Source organism: Bubalus bubalis, chromosome 6 (assembly GCF_019923935.1).
Source record: "Bubalus bubalis isolate 160015118507 breed Murrah chromosome 6, NDDB_SH_1, whole genome shotgun sequence".
Taxonomy (NCBI): domain Eukaryota; kingdom Metazoa; phylum Chordata; class Mammalia; order Artiodactyla; family Bovidae; genus Bubalus; species Bubalus bubalis.
This window is the reverse complement of record NC_059162.1, coordinates 89025149-89044085: the sequence shown is the minus strand read 5'-3', so window position 1 is coordinate 89044085 and position 18937 is coordinate 89025149. Positions and strand designations below refer to the sequence as shown.

At 37.8% G+C, this 18937-nt stretch overlaps 1 protein-coding gene across 1 annotated transcript in view; it reads left to right on the top strand.

Moving 5' to 3' along the window:
* The first annotated feature begins 340 nt into the window (after positions 1-340).
* C8A (complement C8 alpha chain) overlaps positions 341-18937 on the top strand; it is a 71854-nt gene continuing 53257 nt past the window's right edge. The window contains exons 1-2 of the mRNA XM_006048264.4: positions 341-520; positions 16248-16350. Coding sequence (XP_006048326.3) covers positions 444-520; positions 16248-16350 — 180 coding nt within the window. The 5' untranslated portion in view covers positions 341-443. The remainder of the gene's footprint in view (positions 521-16247; positions 16351-18937) is intronic.

Below are 18937 nucleotides of genomic sequence, written 5' to 3'. Positions count from 1 at the left end.
ATGGCTGAGTTGAAATGCCAGTATTAGCCTTATTTCAGTCTTACAAAACAAATTGATCTGACCTCAGAAATTCCAGGAGCTACTTGAAAAGATCATGAATTCTGGAGCTATATCTTGGTTTGGTTTTTGCCTCATTCTGAAAATAAGATCCCTCTGCTCAGCTGATATTGGTAATTATAAATATCCTCCTTTCCTCAACCATATGTATATTGTTTTTCCAAAGATCTGAGGGGCAGTAGCCTTTGGTGTGTAGGATTTTAGGGAAGTTGGCTAATCAATACCCTAGTAAGTAATTAACCATATTTGAATGAGAATCAAGTGAGTTTTGTTTTTTTTTAGTTTCAAACATTAGATAGATCCCAGACTGTAGATGTCTTTTATTCCAACTCCCTGAGTAGTTTTATTACTCTCTAGGTAATACAGGTTGGTAGCTCCTGGATGAGATGTTTGCTGCTGCTTTTTTCCTCTTATTTTTGATGACTTATCAGCCTGGGGTAACCATACAGGAGAAGGTGAACTGGTGAGTTGGCCAAAAGCTTCTGCAAAATTTGCAGTTTAAAGGGTTACTTAGCCGGGAAATGAGCTGCTGTCATTTTTGCAACAGGCTGTTATAGGATGGAACGTTATTACTAATTCAGTGAAGGACTCCAGGTCAATAAAAAGAGCATTCACTTGGTGTCAGATAGGCCTGTGTGCAAATCCAAGACTTAGGAGCTGGGTCATCTGGACTAAATCGCCTAATCTCTTTTCACTTGTTTCTCGACTGGTCAAATGAAAATGATAATACCTCTTCTGTAAGAGTTGCTTAGCACAGTTGTTCTGTGCTAAGTTGCTTCAGTCGTGTCCGAGTCTTTGCGACCCCATGGACTGTAGCCCACCAAACTCTACTGTCCATGGAATTCTCCAGGCAAGAATACTGGTGTGGGTTGCCATTTCCTTCTCCAGGGGGGTCTTCCCAACCCAGGGATCGAACCTGAATCTCTTATGTCTCCTGCATTGTCAGGTCGGTTCTACCACTAGCTTAATGAACATGAAATAAGATCCTGGATATAAAATATATTCAACTTAATAAATGATAATTCTCTTGAATGATATTGGACAATTTAACCTCTGCTTGTCCATTTGTGAATTATAAGAATACACATCTCATAGTGTTTGGGGGAGGATAAAATTAGATAAAGTATATAAAATTATCTTGGGAAACACAAGAGACTATAAAGATACTGAGTCATTTCATTCCAGAAAGTCAACCTTTTGCTATGGAGTAATGAATGGATGAGATATTTATCTATGAACACTGCATTTTATGCTTTCCTTTTTCTTGAATATCCCAAACTGGCTCAATGTGTTTTTTTTTTTTTAATCTTAACATCAAGTATTTTGTAGTGCTTAAATAGCCTCTTATTTTGCCTGTGGGATAGTTTTAAAGGAGCCCCTGTCTCCTAAACATTGAAAATTTCAAGTAGAGCTATTTTATTAAAATTCTTGTTGGATGATTCAATTTTGAATCATTATTGCTTTTAAATGCTAAGCGAGAGATTTCCTTTAACTAACAACAGTTCAGAAGGGGGAAAGGCATCTTTACAAGCAGTTAATTTGCAACTTGTATTTCAAGCAAATACCATTTTGAAAAATCAGAAAATTCATCTCTAATAATTAGAAGATAAAAGGCCGGAGGACTGTGGTAAAGGAAATCTCTGCTGAGATACCCTTAATTATAAAAGCTTATCATTGTAATCCTTTTTGAAAATGAACAAAGAGTCTTGATGTTTGATGAACTTATCAAATAAGACAGACCAGTGAAGAGGCAAATTTGAAGTCAAGGCAAAAGAGAACCAATTAAATATGTTGCAAAGTGCTGAAGTAGGAAATCACAAGGTCTTGTGTCTAATGCCAGAGTGTCTGACCCTGGCTTTGCAAACGCAAAATTACATGGTGAAATAACTTGACTGGGTTCAAATTCTGGCACCAGCATGTAGTATCTGTGTGATCTTAGGCAAGTTATTTAAGTTTTCTGGGCTGTAAAGTGGGAGGCAAGTAACAGGAACAATTAAGTGCATAAAAGTACTTAAAATGACCCTTAGTACTTAATAAGCATTCAATGACAGCTGTTACCAGGGGTGCTCTGTGACTGTTATTGTCATTTTTGGGGGTATTTTCTTCTCTCCAATGGTTGATAAAAATGAGAATAAATTTGTAATGTGCCAATTAGTATGCATCTTTTGGATTAGTCTGTGATTTCAAACTTTAAGAAAATTTAACAATGGCAAAATAAATAACTATTTTTCTCAAATAAAATCTTATATAAACACTAACATTGAAAATAGATGGTATATATTTACATTTTTAATGGCATACATTTACTTTTATAAGCTCATATTTACCATTATTATAAACTATACTGCCTGTGTGTTATTACACCATTACTATAAATTCTTAGAAAAATGGAATTGCTTGAGAAAAAATATTTTAAGATAATGCTGATGAAAAGACATTATAATATTCAGCTCAAAAATCATGACTCTCTTTTATGTGTTTTATACAAAAGATACATTTCAGCATGTGTGTTGCTTTAAAAAGTTAAAAGATTTTTTCCATCCTTTTAGTTTACTGAGATTTGTTTTACGACAAAGAATATGCTCCTAGTGAATATTTCACGGGTACTTCAAAGTGTGTTCTCATCTGTTGTTGGTACAGTTTTAAGTCATTAAGTTGGTTGTTAAAGCTGCTCAAGTTTCACCTTCTTGTCTAACAATTACTGAGGGAAAGATGCTGCAATCCTCAACTATATTTTGCATTTGTCTGTTTCTCCTTTTAGTTCTATCAGTGTTTGCTTCATGTATTTTGAAGCTCTCTTATTATCTATCTATATACAGGTTTATACATGATTTGCCCCTTTATCATTACAAAAGGCCTTCATATCCCTGGGTTGTGCATGGTGATTTTTTCCCCCCAATATTTTAACTTGTCTGACTCTTTATATTTTGCAGTATGACTCATGCAGATAACACATAGGTGGGTCTTACTTTATTATCGAGTCTAACAATCTCTGTCTTTTAATCATAGTATTTATACCACTTATATAAGATGTAATTACTGATACTCATGGGTTTGGGTTTACCAATTTTCTATTTGTTTTCTACTTGTCCCATCTGTTCTTTGTTTCTGTTTTTCTCCTTTTTTGTCTTCTTTTGGATTTATTTTTTTTTTCTAATTCTAAATCACTTATTAGTAATTCTATTTTATTTATTTATTTTGGCTGTTACTCTAAGCTTTGCAACATTTATCATTAACTTATCACAGCCTACCTTCAAATAATATCATATCACTTCTAATGCCATTATTATTTTTCCTGAATAACTTCTTTTGACCTTTCTTATGGTCAGAATGAATTTTGGTGAGAGAATGATCCATTTTTATTAGTCAGAAGAGCTCTTTGTCTTGCCTTTTTTGAAGGATATCTTTGACGAATATGAAATTCTACATGAAAAGTTCCGTCTTTCCCTTCCACATTACTTTGAAGATATCATTCCATTATCTTTGGCTTGTATAGTCTTTGAGGAAAAGTCTACTTTGTTATTCTTTGTGTGTCAAACTTTTTTTAAAAACGGACTCAAATATTTTATCATTGATTTCCAGCAGTTTGATTATGATGTGCCTTGGTGTGATTCTGTGGATTTACAGTTCACATCAAATTTGGGGGGAAATTTGCCTTTATTAATTCAAATATGTTTTCTGCCCCATACCCTCTCCTCTCCTTCTGACTGTAGATATAGTCTATTACTTCATATCATCTTACAGGGCCCTGAGGCTCTCTTCTTTTTTTAAAAATTGTTTTTGGCAGTATTTTTTCTTTGTTTCATTTTGGAAATACTATCACATCTTCAAGTTTACTGATCTTTTCTTCTGCAATATTTAATCTTTTTTTTTTTAGGCCCATCCAATGAATCTTTCATTTTGGTTATTATAATTTTTCAGCTTTAAAAGTTTCATTTGGTACTTTTTTGACATCTTTTACTTCTCATAATGTTTATGATTTCCTTTAATATACTTAAAATAACTCTCTTAAAATCATTCTTTGCAACTTCCATCACTTTTATTTCATGGGTCTTTAGAATTAGGAAGGACTTTGACATCAGATTGAATCCACTCATGTTACAGAAAACGAAACTGAGTCCCAGGAAGAGAAGTGGAATATTAAATAACAACCAGACTGTTTTCTCTGGGCATTTTATGATTATTGACAAATTGAATCCTTATTATTTTCCTCTGAGATTTTTGTAACTATTATCCCCAGCAGTTGAGGGCCAGAGAGGAAACAAAGCAATTTCATATGTAAGTCACACAGCTTCCTAGTGGCACAGTCAGGCCTTCTAATTCCTAGATCGATATTATTACACCATTATTGCTACCCTCACCCATCAGAAAAAAAATCTTTTCAAAACTGAGCACCCACTTTGATAAGCACTGTTTACAACACCTAGGACATGGAAGCAATCTAAATGTCCATCGACAGAGGAATGGCTAAAGAAGATGTGGTACATATATACAATGGCCAGGCAAGAACACTGCAGTGGGTTACCATTTCCTTCTCCAATGCATGAAAGTGAGAAGTGAAAGTGAAGTCGCTCAGTCGCGTCTGACTTTTAGCGACCCCATGGACTGCAGCCTACCAGGCTCTTCTGCCCGTGGGATTTTCCAGGCAAGAGTACTGGAGTGGGGTGCCATTGCTGTCTCTGACAATGGAACATTACTCAGACATAAAAAGGATGAAATAATGGCATTTGCAGCAACACGGACGAACCTAGAGATTGTTATACTGAGTAAAATAAATCAGACAGAGAAATATAAACATCATATTATACCACTTACCTAGATGGGTGAGATGCGGTGTGGGTGGGTGATGGATCCAAGAAGGAGGGAATATATATACATATAGCTGATTCACTTTGTTGTATAACAGAAACTGATACAATATGGTAAAGCAACAATACCCAAATTTAAAACAAATAGCACAAATGAACTTATTTACAAAACAGAAATAGAGTCACAGATGTAAGAAAACAAACTTAACAGTTATCAGAGGGGATAAGTGGGAGAGGATAAATTGAAAGATTGGGATTGACATATACACAGTACTATATATACACTAGATAACTAATATGGATCTGTAGTATGGCACAGGGAATACTCAATACTCTGTAATGACCTATTGAGAAAAGAATCTAAAAAGAGTGGATGTATGTATGTGTATAACTGACTTAATTTGCTATATACCAGAAACTAACACAATATTATAAACCAAATATACTCCAACAAATTTTTTAAAAAGTAAAAAAAAATATTTAATTTGGAATTAAGATACCCAAAGGCTTTTATACCACTTCCAATCCAACATTTCTTCCACCAATGAAGACTGAACATAAGTCCCTTGGGGCGGGGGGTTAAAGAAATACAAGTGAAGATCTCAAACATACAGAATAATTACATGGGTCTGTTTGTTTCTCTAAACAGATGAAATAGGCAGTGGAGCCTAATGAAATTTAAATCACTCTCCTCTTTTTTATTTTATTTCATGGGCATCAGAGTATTCACCAAAGTATCCTGGGCCAGGGCCATGTGAATATTTTCTGTAGTTGTCCAGATGACTGGAAATCAATATGTATTCAGGCTACATGAAATTTCAGCTAATATAAACAACTGCAGTAGTCGATGTGACTCAAAATGAGTCTCATTACTATGGACACTTTTTTTCTTTCGGGGTAACTAATCTCTAGCTGTACTTCAAGCAGCATTGGGTGTGGGCTTTGATGTGCGATCAACCTGGTTTTAAATCCTGGCTGCACCTCTTAGTGGCTATGGAACTTGGGTAAGTTGCTTAAACCCTTCAAGGCTAACTTTCTCATCTACAGAGATAATACATATTTCATGAGTGCTTGTCAAGAGTTAAAAGAGTTCACATAAAGCGCTGATCATAGAAGCTGGCACATGGTAAGCTTTTAGTAAACTACTTTTATTACTTTATTTCCCTTTTGTCAGCAATCCTTCACAGTATAAATTGAAATGTCTTCTAAAAATCTTCCAATACATATTGGAATATATGTTGACATGTTTTCCAATATGGAATTTATTCTAGTATATATTGGAATGTTTTCTAAATATGTATAGTTCGGTATGGAATTCTATGTGTACCTGGAACACAGTAGATACTTTTTTAAAATTCATTTGTTCATTTATTCATTCATTCATTTTCATTCAAAGGAGTCAAAAAAAGTCTTGGTGTGAATTCTTGCTTCACCACTTACTATCAATATATTATAACTTTAAAGCACATTATCTCATCTTCCTCTGAATCTGTTTTACTTATCTATAAAATAGATATAATATTCCACAGGAGTCTGATAAAATTTAAATTATATAAGATTGAATGAGATGATATATTCATATGAAAGTTTTTATTGAATTCCCACTGTATGCCAGGTACTGTGCTCAGCACTAGGGGACCACAGTGATCAATAGAGTCATGATCCCCTACCTTGCAGAATTTGCAGTTTAGGGGTGGACATAAAGTGTGGGAGGTTCTACATATGTGGGATTATGTTAGCAGAGGGTAGGTGGGATTTTCTGGTGGCTCAGCAGTAAAGAATCCAGCTGAACTGCAGGAGCGACAGGAGACCCAGGTTCAATCCCTGGGTTGGGAAGATCCCTTGGAAGAGGGCACAAAAACTCACTTCGGTATTCTTGCCTGGAGAATCCCCATGGACAGAGGAGCCTGGCGGGCTACAGTCCACAAGGTTGCAAAGAGTCAGACATGACTGATGAGACTTAATATGCACGGTGGGATGCAGAAAACCATCTGGAGGAAACGAGACCTAACAGAACTGGGACAGTCTGGGCAGATGGATGGGGTGTGATTATTCCATGTGGAAGAAAGAGTATTATGCATATTGTAGGAGAACCTGGAAAAGGGTCAGAACTAGAAGTTCTGTGTGGAATTCTATGTGTACCTGGAACACAGTAGATACTGCTCATTCATTCGTTCATTTCTTTCCATTCATTCATTTAACATATATTCCAGATATGCTTATGGGCTTCCCAGGTGGCTCAGTGGTAAAGAATCTGCCCACAATGAGGGAGAACTGGGTTTTATCCCTGGATTGGGAAGATCCCCTGGAGAAGAAGATGGCAACCCTCTCCAGTATTCTTGCCTGAAAAATCCCATGGACAGAGGAGCCTCATTGGCTATAATCCTTGGGGTCGCAAAAGTCCAACACAACTTAGTGACTAGACAAATAAACAAAAAAAAGAGGTATGGTACATAGCAAACAAAACAGATAATGTCCTTCCTCTCATGGAATTTACAGTGTAGTGATGGAATCAGTCAATAAACATGTAAACTGAACATTTCAGTAAAAATTGTGGTAAATACTATGAAGGAAACAAAAAGGGTCCTTTAATAGAGGATATCAGAGCGAAAGGTTGTTGCTGAGCCATGAAAGACGCTGGGATTCTTGACCTCCAGAGGAGAGGAATTCAATCCAGGGCCAGTGACAAAGCTTGATTGCTCAGAGCTTTTGTGTAATAAAGTTTTATTAAAGTATAAAAGAGATAGAGAAACCTTCTGACATAGACATCAGAAGGGGGCAGAAAGAGTGCCGCCCTGCTAGCCTTTAGCAGTATGTTATATACCTATCAGCAAGCTGTTAATTAGAGAAAGGAGATGTCTCAAAACTCAGAGTGGCACCAGATCCCTCACCTGCAACATGCATTTTGAGATAATATTGGCACAAGGTGAGTCATCCCAGGCCATAAAATGATTGACATGAATCTTGAAGAAAGGCAGATTTCCAAGCAAATGTATGGTTTCATTAACATAGATTAAGAGAACAACTGTATGAGTAAAACATACTGGTTTGTCAAGTGGGTTCTGAGTCTTAGGTGGAACCAACTTAAAGACAGAGTCTAAGGTAAATACATAGTTCATTAACATAGCTTAAGAAAAACATTTCCATAAGAAAAATGCACTGGATAGCTCAATGTTTGAGAAAAGTTAAGTTCAGGTGGAATCAGGTATGTGTTATGGCAACATAGAATTTTAAAAGACACCTTTTCAAATTTGTATAGAGAAGGGGGAAAAAAACTTGTAGCTTGTTTCCTTCTGCCACTTAAGAGAGAGAGATAAAAAAATGTCTAACACTTGCAGCCTATTTCCTCCATTTGCAGACCCCTGGCTTTCCTGCCTGTTACCTTCTCTAGAGCAATCTAAAAATAGGCAAGTGGGGGGTTCTCTGTGGAGGTGGTTAAAATTTAAGCTGAGAGATGAAGGATAGTGAGGAGGGAGAAACCATGTGAAGAGCAGGGAGAGTGGAGAAGTCAGTACACACTAGGAACCCCAGGGGAAATGGCTTGTCAGGTTCAAGGACCTGCAGGACTGGGACAGCATGAGATCAGGGGGTTGTGTCCTGAGAAGATGTCAGAAAGGTGGTCAGGGGCCAAATCACAGGATGGCACCTTCATGAGGAATCTGGATTTTAGTCTATGTGTAGTGAAAAACAAAAAATAACATGGAATGTCTTCTACAGGGAGGGTATTATCTGATTTCTCATTTTAAAATGTGTCTGTGCAGAGCAAAGATTGGAGGAGACTGAGTGGACCATCTCAGACCATGGGAGGCCAAGCAATGATCTGGGTGAGAGATAATGGTGTCTAAAATTAGGACGAGGCAGTCTAGATAGGCAGAGGGAAAGATATTGGAGATACATCTTGAAAGCAAAACTGACAGACATTTCCAAAGGACTGGATATGGGTGTGAGGGGATGAAAGGAATTAAAGACCACTGCTAGGTACCTGGCTTGAGCAAGCGTGTGTTAGGGTGGTTCCAATTACTGACATGGATAAAACTGAGAGAGGAACAGGTTAAAAGAAGAAAATTAAGGGTTTAAACATGGAGCCATTAAGTTCACCATGCCTGAGAGACACTTGTGGAGATATAAAATGGGACAATTGGATAAATAAGACAAGATTTCCAAGCTTGAAGATCTCAATCTAGAGGCATTACCACAGATGGTATGAGAAGCCCAGGAAATGGATCCTACTTTCTCAAAAATGAGAAAAGCTAAAAGGCAAGACTGTACCCTGAAGGATTCTAGTTTTCAGGGACATCAAAGAGAACTGGCCACAGAGATAAGAAGGGAGCAAGAAAGTCTGGTGCTGAAGAAGTCCAAGAGAAGAAATATTTCAAGGAAATTCTGGTTAACAGAGGGCAATTAAGACCAAGCCAGAAAGCTTTCCACTGAATTTAGCAACATGGAGGTCACTGGAGACTCAGCACTTTGAAAGTAAAATTTCCAATACTTGTTTCATGAGGTAAATTTCCATGGAACTGAATGGGAGTGGCTCAAGGTTGTATAATTAGTGACAATCAGCCTTGAATATAAGCATAGCCAATTTATTAGGATGACCCACTGGAAGTAATTGGGGTTGGGCTTTCTGATCCTCTCACCTGGGATGGGTAGCTAATTAATTATTCTGTGATCTACATTGCTAAGATGGCCACATTCAATTCCAGGTTTTAGGCCTTTTGCCCAATATGTCACCCTCTAAAAAGGCAGGTGGGAAGCATATCACTAGTCTCTGGCACTCCACAGAGTGGGCATTCAATCTGTTTTTGATGAAGATGAAGAGGTTTGATGAGCATGTCTGGGATTGAGAAGGTTATAGAGAAGAAACTAGCATGTATGTCAGGCTGATGCTTAGGGCTTTGCATATGTAATCTTATTCCCATATTCAAAACAGTCTCACAAGTTTTTACCATCTCTGATTTTCAGCTTTAAATAGCAGAATCTGGATTATATACATCTTTGGTATACTCTAAACCCCTTTCTGTTACATCAGTGTTTCTTCAACTGTGCTGTATGGTCTTATTACATGAAAAAAAAAAAAATGACCTATGGTCAAAAATTGGGTAACTGCTGGATTAAGTAAATTAAAATGCAGAACTTCTCAGTGCCTTTAAAGTATTACTGGACATTTAAATCTCCAAGAGCAGTATGTTGTATGCAATTTATCCAAATCTATTTGACCAGGTAACTTTGCTTCTTTTCCTTTTTCACCTCTAGTGCATAATTCAGGAAGCAGTACTCCACAGAGCACACTGTGCAGAGTGGAAGGAACCCTGCACAGACCACTATGTTTCATTGTGTTGATTCTACAGATGAAAAACTTAAAAGCCTCTCTGTGTTCTGCTCAGAGTGGCACAGCAAGGTAGATGCCAACTAAAGACTAGAATCAAAGACTCCAGAATCTTACTGTTTGAGTAAATTTTCAGTAGCTTGGAGATGCTTTCAAACTATTTGCCAAGATTTACTAGGCCACAGATTTATTAGTGAAGTAAGCCAGAAAGAAAAACACCAATACAGTATACTAATGCATATATATGGAATTTAGAAAGATGGTAATGATAACCCTGTATGTAAGACAGCAAAAGAGACACAGATGTATAGAACAGTCTTTTGGACTCTGCCGGAGAGGGCGAGAGTGGGTTGATATGGGAGAATGGCATTGAAACATGTAAATTATCATATGTGAAATGAATTGCCAGTCCAGGTTCGATGCATGATACAGGGTGCTAGGGGCTGGTGCACTGGGATGACCCAGAGGGATGGGATGGGGAGGGAGGAGGGAGGGGGGTTCAGGAGGGGGAACACATGTACACCCGTGGCAGATTCAAGTCAATGTATGACAAAACCAATACAATATTGTAAAGTAAAATAAATAAATAAACAGAAAAAAAAATGTTCCTTAAGTAATTGAAAAATTGATACAGTTCTTTTGGAAAGCCATTTGGCCATATGTGTCATAAACTTTAAAACCATTTGTATCCTTCAATTTAGCCATCTTATTCTACAGGACGTATCTTCAGTAAATAACTTAGAATACAGAAAAACTGGGTGCTCAATACTCTAATTGTTTAATGTTAGTGGAATGGAACAATGTGCAGTCATCATAAAAATTTATATTTCTCTGATAATATTAAATGGAAAGATAAACATATAAAAATGTAATAGTATGACCTCAACTCTTTTATGGAAATAAAGAAGGGAAGGAAACAGAATTAATGGTGGTGGAAAGTTGGGACAATTTTTTTTTTTAATAATCTTTTCTATGTTCTCTTAAGGAGAATGCATGACTTTCAAAATCTATAAAAAATAAACTACATTAAAAAATTCATTGGCATGATAAGAGAAAACGCCAGTCATATTGATATTGGCTGAAAGGTTGGAGCCCTGTAACGACTTAATGAATGATCCTTGTGTCCCTTCTGTAGCCTTGCTTCAGTGATAGCATGACTGTGTGTGCCTCTGTCTAGACATCATGTCACAAAGCTTTTAAAACTACAGCAACACAGCACTGCTCTGTCTAAACTTTTGCTTCCATCCATTAATACTGTTTCCTTCCATTTTGACATCATAATGCAGTCTCTGTGGGCTTACAATGACATTATCTTGACAGTTCTACAGTGAGACGCAGAACTAACGCTGTTGTCATTTTCTGCTCCCAAACCTCTGCCCTTGTAACTTCTCTCCCATCTTTTGGTGATTAGAACCCTTGCTTTTCTCTGTGTTTCTATGCTTCAAACTTTTAATATTAGGATAATCTATTAGAAAAATAACATATGGACCAAACCTTGAGCCATCTGAATGTCTAGACACCAGGATTATTTAATTAGATTCTAACTGGAAATTAAGTTCAAATGAATTTCTAAACAATGTCCTTCTATTTTCCATAAACTGGTTTCATTCTTTCCATGCCCTCTAATTCTCCCTCCTTCCCTCCATCCCTTCCTTCTCCTCTCCTTCCCTCTCCTTCTCTCTTTCTCCCTTTCTTCTTTTCTTTACTTTCCTAAATATTTACTGAGCACCTTCCCTGGGTCTGGCACCATGATAAGTGCTGGGAGTTCAGTAGCAAACACGTGAACAGTACAAGTACCCACATTCATACAGCTTATGATCTGGTGGAGATGGCAGAAACTATACAAATATTATAAGTGTGCTAAGTTTTGAGACAAAAATGTGCAGAGATTGACCAAATCATGTGAAGAGAGATATCTCATCAGAGTGCTGAAGAATGTTTTCCTAAGGAACTGATGTTTATGATGAGGCTGAAGACACCTAGGAATTAATTAACCAGGAGAAAGATACTTGGATTTCAAGACTGGGTTTCACTGATAGGTGTGATCAACAGAACAGTGGGGTCCAGGAATTTGGGCCATAATCACAATTTTAAAATGATGGGTCATGAAATAAAAACTGATTGTGAAGGAAAATGAAAACAGGGGAGGTCTTATTGCTAGAGAGAAAGCTTAGGAGTCAATGGAGGCCCCAACAAGGTCCAAGAAAAGTTCACGGGAATCCTTGAGTATATAGAGATAGAAGGAAAAGAGGCTGTGGAGCCCCAAATAACTTCATAGGTGACCCATGAATTAGTCATTTGGAAGGGAAGCTGTTTCAGAGAGCAAACATCCAGGATGAAATCATGGAAGATAATGGAACAGAGAAAAGAGTCACTCAAGAGGAAGAAATGGAACAACTGAGAGCAGAGAGCATTGAGTGGTTCATTTATAGCGATGCTGAGGTCTCCCAGGGTGATGAGAGGAACTGGAGTATAGAGGAAGATGATAAGCTGAACACTAAAGTTTCTCTGAAGGGATGATAGAGCTGGTGTTCTATACTAACATCATTTTATAAATGAGAGTTTCTCAAAGTGTGGTCTGCAGACTGTAGGCAGTCCCCAAGATCTTATGAGGGCAGTATCTGGGAATTCAAAACAATTTCACAATAATCCTAAGATATTATTTTCTCTTTTCACTGTGTTTATGTTTGCCCTGATGGTATAAAATTAATGTTGAATAAAGCAACTGTGGCCTTGACACGTATCAAGGCAGTGATGTCAAACTTATAGCAAAGGAGTTGTTTCACTTAGAAAATTCCTTAAAACAGTTAAAATTGTTAATTTTATTAAAACACAATCTTTGAAAACTTGTTATTTAAATATTATTTGTGGCCAAATGAAAATAATGCATATAGAACTTCTACTGAACCTGAGTATGATGACTGTCTTGAGAAAAAGCAACGGTTTGAGTTAAGTCAAGGTTGATATCTTTTTCCTGGAACACTGTTCTTACTTGACAAAATGACTGTTAGACAAACTACCGTTTTTCAGGCTAAGATAATTGGGAGACATCGTCTCAAAAATGAGCAGAGGTCCTATTACTTCCAGGAAAACAGATAGCATTATTTGTTACCAATGACAAAATTTGGGCTTTCAAATGAAAATTAAAATTTTGGAAAACATACTCACTACTATGAGCTTGAGATCACTGTTAATATTAATAAATTTGACTTTAAAATATCTTATATTGAAATATGTGAATATTTTTAGGATACATGCACTCTGGGAGCCATTATTTTCTCAATTTCCAGTGTTTGCTGTTATAAAAATTATGTATGGATGTTGTTGTTGTTTACTTGCTAAGTCATGTCCGACTCTTTTGAGACTCCATGGACTGTAGCCCCCCAGGCTCCCCTGTCCATGGGATTTCCCAGGCAAGAATACTGGAGTGGGTTGCCATTTCCTTCTCCAGGGGATCTTCCCCACCCAGGGACTGAGCACATATTTCCTGCACTGGCAGGTGAATTCTTTACCACTGAGCCACCAGGGAAGCCCATGCATGGGTACTGGATCCATTTAAAGCATACACAGACCAATGAGTTTTAATGTAACAGAGAATTAAAAAATTCACCAATAGGCTTTCAGATTACAACTACAACTAACATTTAAGAAATTACTGCTTTTAAAGTGTTGGTGTAACATCAAAGAACACCCACAATTATCTGAGAAGACTATTAAAACTCTCCTCAACTTTTTCAACTACATAATTGTATGATGTTGGAGTTTCTTCATAGATTTCAATTAAAGCAACATAAAGCAACATATTCATTGAAGAAGCAGAGGTGAGAGTCTAGCTGCTTCCTATAAACCAGGCATCAAAGAGATTTGCAAAAACATAAAGCATAACACTTTTCAATGATTATTTTTCTTGGAAATGGATTTTTAAATAAATATACATGGTAACATGTAGCAATTTCACAGTGATTTTAAATGGGAAAAAAACACTTCAAAATTTCTCAGTTTTGATTTTTAATTCTGTGATTATCAATAGGTCTAGTCCCCTTAAATAAAAGCTCTTCAGGGTCCTCATAGTATGTCAGTGTATAAAGGGTTCCTAGGACCAAAGTTTGAGAACCAATGATAAATGTGAACACCACTTTCCTGAGGATCCTAGGGCTTCCTGTCTGGGGTTGCAGCCTAGGGGGGCATCATTCATTATGAGGACCAGCTCATGGCATAATCAGACTGAGTTTTGAAGCACTACAGCATCATCCTTGCATATGGTAGAGGCACAATATATTTTTATTCTTTATTTCTTAAAACTGTGATTGACTGAAGGGCAAACATGCACAGTTATTTTTTTTATTTGCTTAAATTTTACATCTCAAAATTGATGCATGGAAATGAAAAGAGTTCTGGGGATGGAAGCTGGTGATGGTTGTACAACAATATGAATGTACTCAATCCTACTGAACTATACACTTAGAAATGATTATGGTAAAGTATAAGTTTTATGTTATGTATATTTTGCCACAATAAAATATTGGGATAAAAAGAGCAATAGGCCATATATCTTTTGTTTTAAAACCAGCACATGCAATTTTTAAGAAGAATGATAGAATTAATCAAGTATTGGAAATACCCCTGCAGCCCAGGGTTCCAAGTAAAAACTGTGCCTTTATGAATGTTCCTCTCATTTCTTTGCTGTATCCCCATTCCTACTTTCAGATAATTTGAAGGTTAAGGGAATATATATTGTGATATTGTTTCATGTTCTGTGGCTACAAGTACCCAGATGCCCAAATCAATGGGCAACCTGTACAAATTTAAAAAAATTAAGCATCTGTTCAGCCATAAAAAAGGGGAAAATTCTGCCATTTGTGACAACATAAATGAACATGAAGTACATTATGCTAAGTGAAATAAGCCAGGCAGAAAGAAGGCAATGCTGCATGATCTCAGGCATATGTGGGAATCTAAAGAAAAGTCTAACTCATAGAACCCGAGATAGAATAGAGGGGCTTGGGGTGAGAAAAACATGGGCAGAGGTTGGTCACAGGATATAAACTTTCTGTCATAGTGATAGCTTATGGTAAGTGATGGCGGATTGATGATCTCCAAAGAAGATTTAGCTTTGGGATAAGGGACCAGGCTTGATCACTCAAGAGCGTTTGTGTAGCAGAGTTTTATTAAAGTGAAAAAGGGACAGCAAAAGCTTCTGACATAGACATCAGAAGGGGGGCAGAGAGTGCCCCCCTCGCTAGTCTAAGCAAGGGAGTTATATACATTTTAAATTAGTTATTACAATAAATCAAAAGAAAGTCTCAAGGTTGTAAAGATCTTACTAGACCCACTCCCATAATTTACATTTTAAGATAACAGGATTAGCCAGGAGGTTTTCAGGAAGGAGAAACTGTCCTCAAGCAGAATACACTGTTGTTATATAATCCTTAGTACAGAGTTTAAACTGAGTTGTTTGTTGTGTAATCATCAGAAAAAAACTATGTGACTAAGACTAAGGAATGTAAAGAGGAAAAAAGAAAAGATTTTTGTCCCTTCCTTCTCCTTAAGAATTCCAGACCCCTATCTCCACTTCGAGAGCCCCAGACCACTTTCTCCTCCTCAGGGACCCCGGACTTCTTATCAGCCTTCTTATCGACTCTCTCAATACCCAGGATGAAAAGTTCGGGGTTTCTAGCGTGCAGCATGGTGACTCGAGTTAGTAATAGCATAGTGTACACTTGGAATTTGCTAAGAGCGTAAGTCTGAAATGTCTTAGCACACCAAAAAAGGAAAAAAGGTAATTATGGGAGGTGAGGCATATGTTTCCCTTGACTGTGATAATCGTGTCACAATGTATATGTGTATCAAACTATCACACCAGTCATCATAAATATACCACACAATTTTTTTTTTTATCAATTATGCCTCAATAAAGCTGGGGAAAAATTCAGCATCTGTTTACATAGTATTAAGATGCCATCATATTAAAACACCTTTTCACATTTATAATTACAGAAATTAAAATGATCATGATCAAAAATTAAAAACTGAATCGAGGTCTTCTGTCTCTTTAGGAGAGTCAGTCGAGCTGTTCAGAGTTTCACCCCTACAGCTGTCTCCTGCCAGCTGGACAACTGGGCAGAGTGGACAGACTGCTTTCCATGCCAGGACAAAAAGGTGAGACGTTAATAACCAATTTTGGAGCATTTAGCATTTGAATTGTGTAGTATGCATTCAAGTGGGGATACGCAGTTGGCACTATACATCTAGAAGTCTGGGGAGAAAATGGGTCTAGAAATAGGTATTCAGAAGCCATACCCACATGACGGTGGAACATATTTCTGCTTCTTCTGATTTTGTTTGTAAGGCATTTGGATGAGGCTACACAGACATGTATGTTATGGCTTAGATGGAAAAAAGTAGCCTTCCAGACATGGGCACACTGATCCCCACTGGCCCCTCTGGGTCCTGGCCAACCTACTGCCCTCTCATGAGAGTCATCTAGAGGGACCAATGACTTGGGAACAAAATGCCAAGCTGTCCATGACCTATGGAAAACTGAGATAAACCAAAGCATGCCACACAGGGTGTTTCTGAGGATTTCACTTCCGTGCACTGAAAAAGGCTGACATGCCCAATGAACAGATGCATATCTATCTTGCCCACATAAGTGGTTTTAATTGGTCCAAAATGATTGCTAAACTCAGTAGCATAAGGGGGATGTTGGGCGCACTCTACTCTGGCAGGGAGAAGTATTACAGCTCTGTCTTTGTTCAGAATGACTGGCCTATCATGATAGTAAAAAGACTAACTCTATTCTGCTTTCTTAGTATTTTAAAATCTCTGGAGATAACACACACCTTCACTGGATACAGGGCGGGTGCAGCCCCTCACGTGGTACACCACTGCTGAGCCTTGTCTACTAGCCTCTTGCTGTCAAGCCTGTGTTTCAGCTTTGATTGAACAGCTTAGATTCTGGTTTGCACCTTAATTGCTGTGTTACTTTGGACATATTTTTTACCTTCTCTGTGCCTCTGATTCTAATCTATAAGTGAAAGTAGGAACAATATGTACATCATAGGGATTTTGAGAGCATCAAAGGAATAATGCATACAAACATGCTTTTCATGGCATCTGGCACACAGTGAAAGTGAAAATCGCTCAGTTGTGTCTGACTCTTTGTGACCCCAAGGACTATACAGTCCATGGAATTCTCCAAGCCAGAATACTGGAGTGGGTAGCTGTTCTCTTCTCCAGGGGATCTTCCCAACCCAGGGATCGAACCCTGGTCTCCCACATTGCAGGATTCTTTACTGGCTGAGTCACCAGGGCACATAGCAAGTGTTCAATAAATGTGAGCGGTTTTACTTCCTTCCTGTGCCCTCCTCTCTACCCCTACTCCCTCTGCCTTGAATCAAGCCCTGCACTTTTCTCATTTGACCTGTTACAGAGTCTGCGGATGGTTCTCCTGCCTCCAGCCCCCTCCTCAGTGAGACAGGAGAGTGCTCTGGGAAGATCTGATGACAGTGGTGGAAACACCATTTGGACCTAGTTTATTTGACTCTGAAGGCTAAAATTTATGATCTTGCCTCTCCCACCTCTGGGATATGCCAAAGAGTTTTAGGCATTCCGGTTTAAAAATATCTGGCCCCCAATTCTCATTCTGCTTTGACATTCTGGATTAATTTTCTGAATCTGCTGTGATAAATGCCACAAACTGGGTGGCTTAGAACAGCAGAAACGTATTCTCGCACAGCTCTGGAGGCCAGAAGTCTGCAGTCGAGGTGTCAGTCGAGTCAGGCGCTCTCTGGAAGCTCCAGAGGAAACGCTGTTCTTTGCTTCTTCCAGTTTCTGGGGGCTGCTCACTCCAATCTCTGCTCCTCTGTCTGCATCACTCCCTCCCCTCTGTGTGTTTCCCTTATATGTAAAAGTGAAATCCCCCTCTGCCTTCCTCTTACAAGGACACTGTGATGGCATTCAGAGTCCGCCTGGATAATCCAGAGTAATTTCTCCAAATTAATGATGTCTGCAAAGATCCTTTCCCCAAATAAAGTAACATTTACTACTTTCAAGGATTAGGACTTGATTTCTTTGCGTGGCCATTATTCAACCTATTATACATTGAAATAACATCCTAAAGCTACATTTGTCTCTTGTGTTACAGTTTAGATAGCAGATAGCACAGGTGAATGACTTACAGTTTACATCAGCATTGATTACTTTCTTAGGGATTCAAAAAGTCGTGTCTTTAAGGTAATTCTTAAAATGATTCTGTTTACTATTTAATTGAAAGGCCATCTGAGTTTCTTTTTATTAATATGTTTCTTCCTCTCAAAATCTCCCAAAGATGTGTGTTTCTGAAAAGAAACATTGTCTACTAGGTAGAAAAGAAAATTATGTCCTAATGATACCAACCATGGGCAATGGCACTGAGCAGTCCCTGGGGGAGTATCCTTATCAACCTGTCTGCAATACAATGTCGTCATTATTTGATAACAACCTAGAAACTAGGGAGTGGGTGGGAATGAACGTGATTCCTGCACCATCATTCCAAGTATAGAAACCACAGGAACGATGTTGATGACAATAATAGTGGCCATTTATTGAATAATTTCTGTAGACCAAGGACTGTGCTAATGCTTTAAGTAAATCATCTTCTTATTTGACTTTGGCAGCCAGTAGTGGGTGATAGACAGATAGATACCGTTCTCCCCTTTGCTTAGGTTGCCCATTAAGAATGCAGCAGAGCCTCAATTTAAAATCT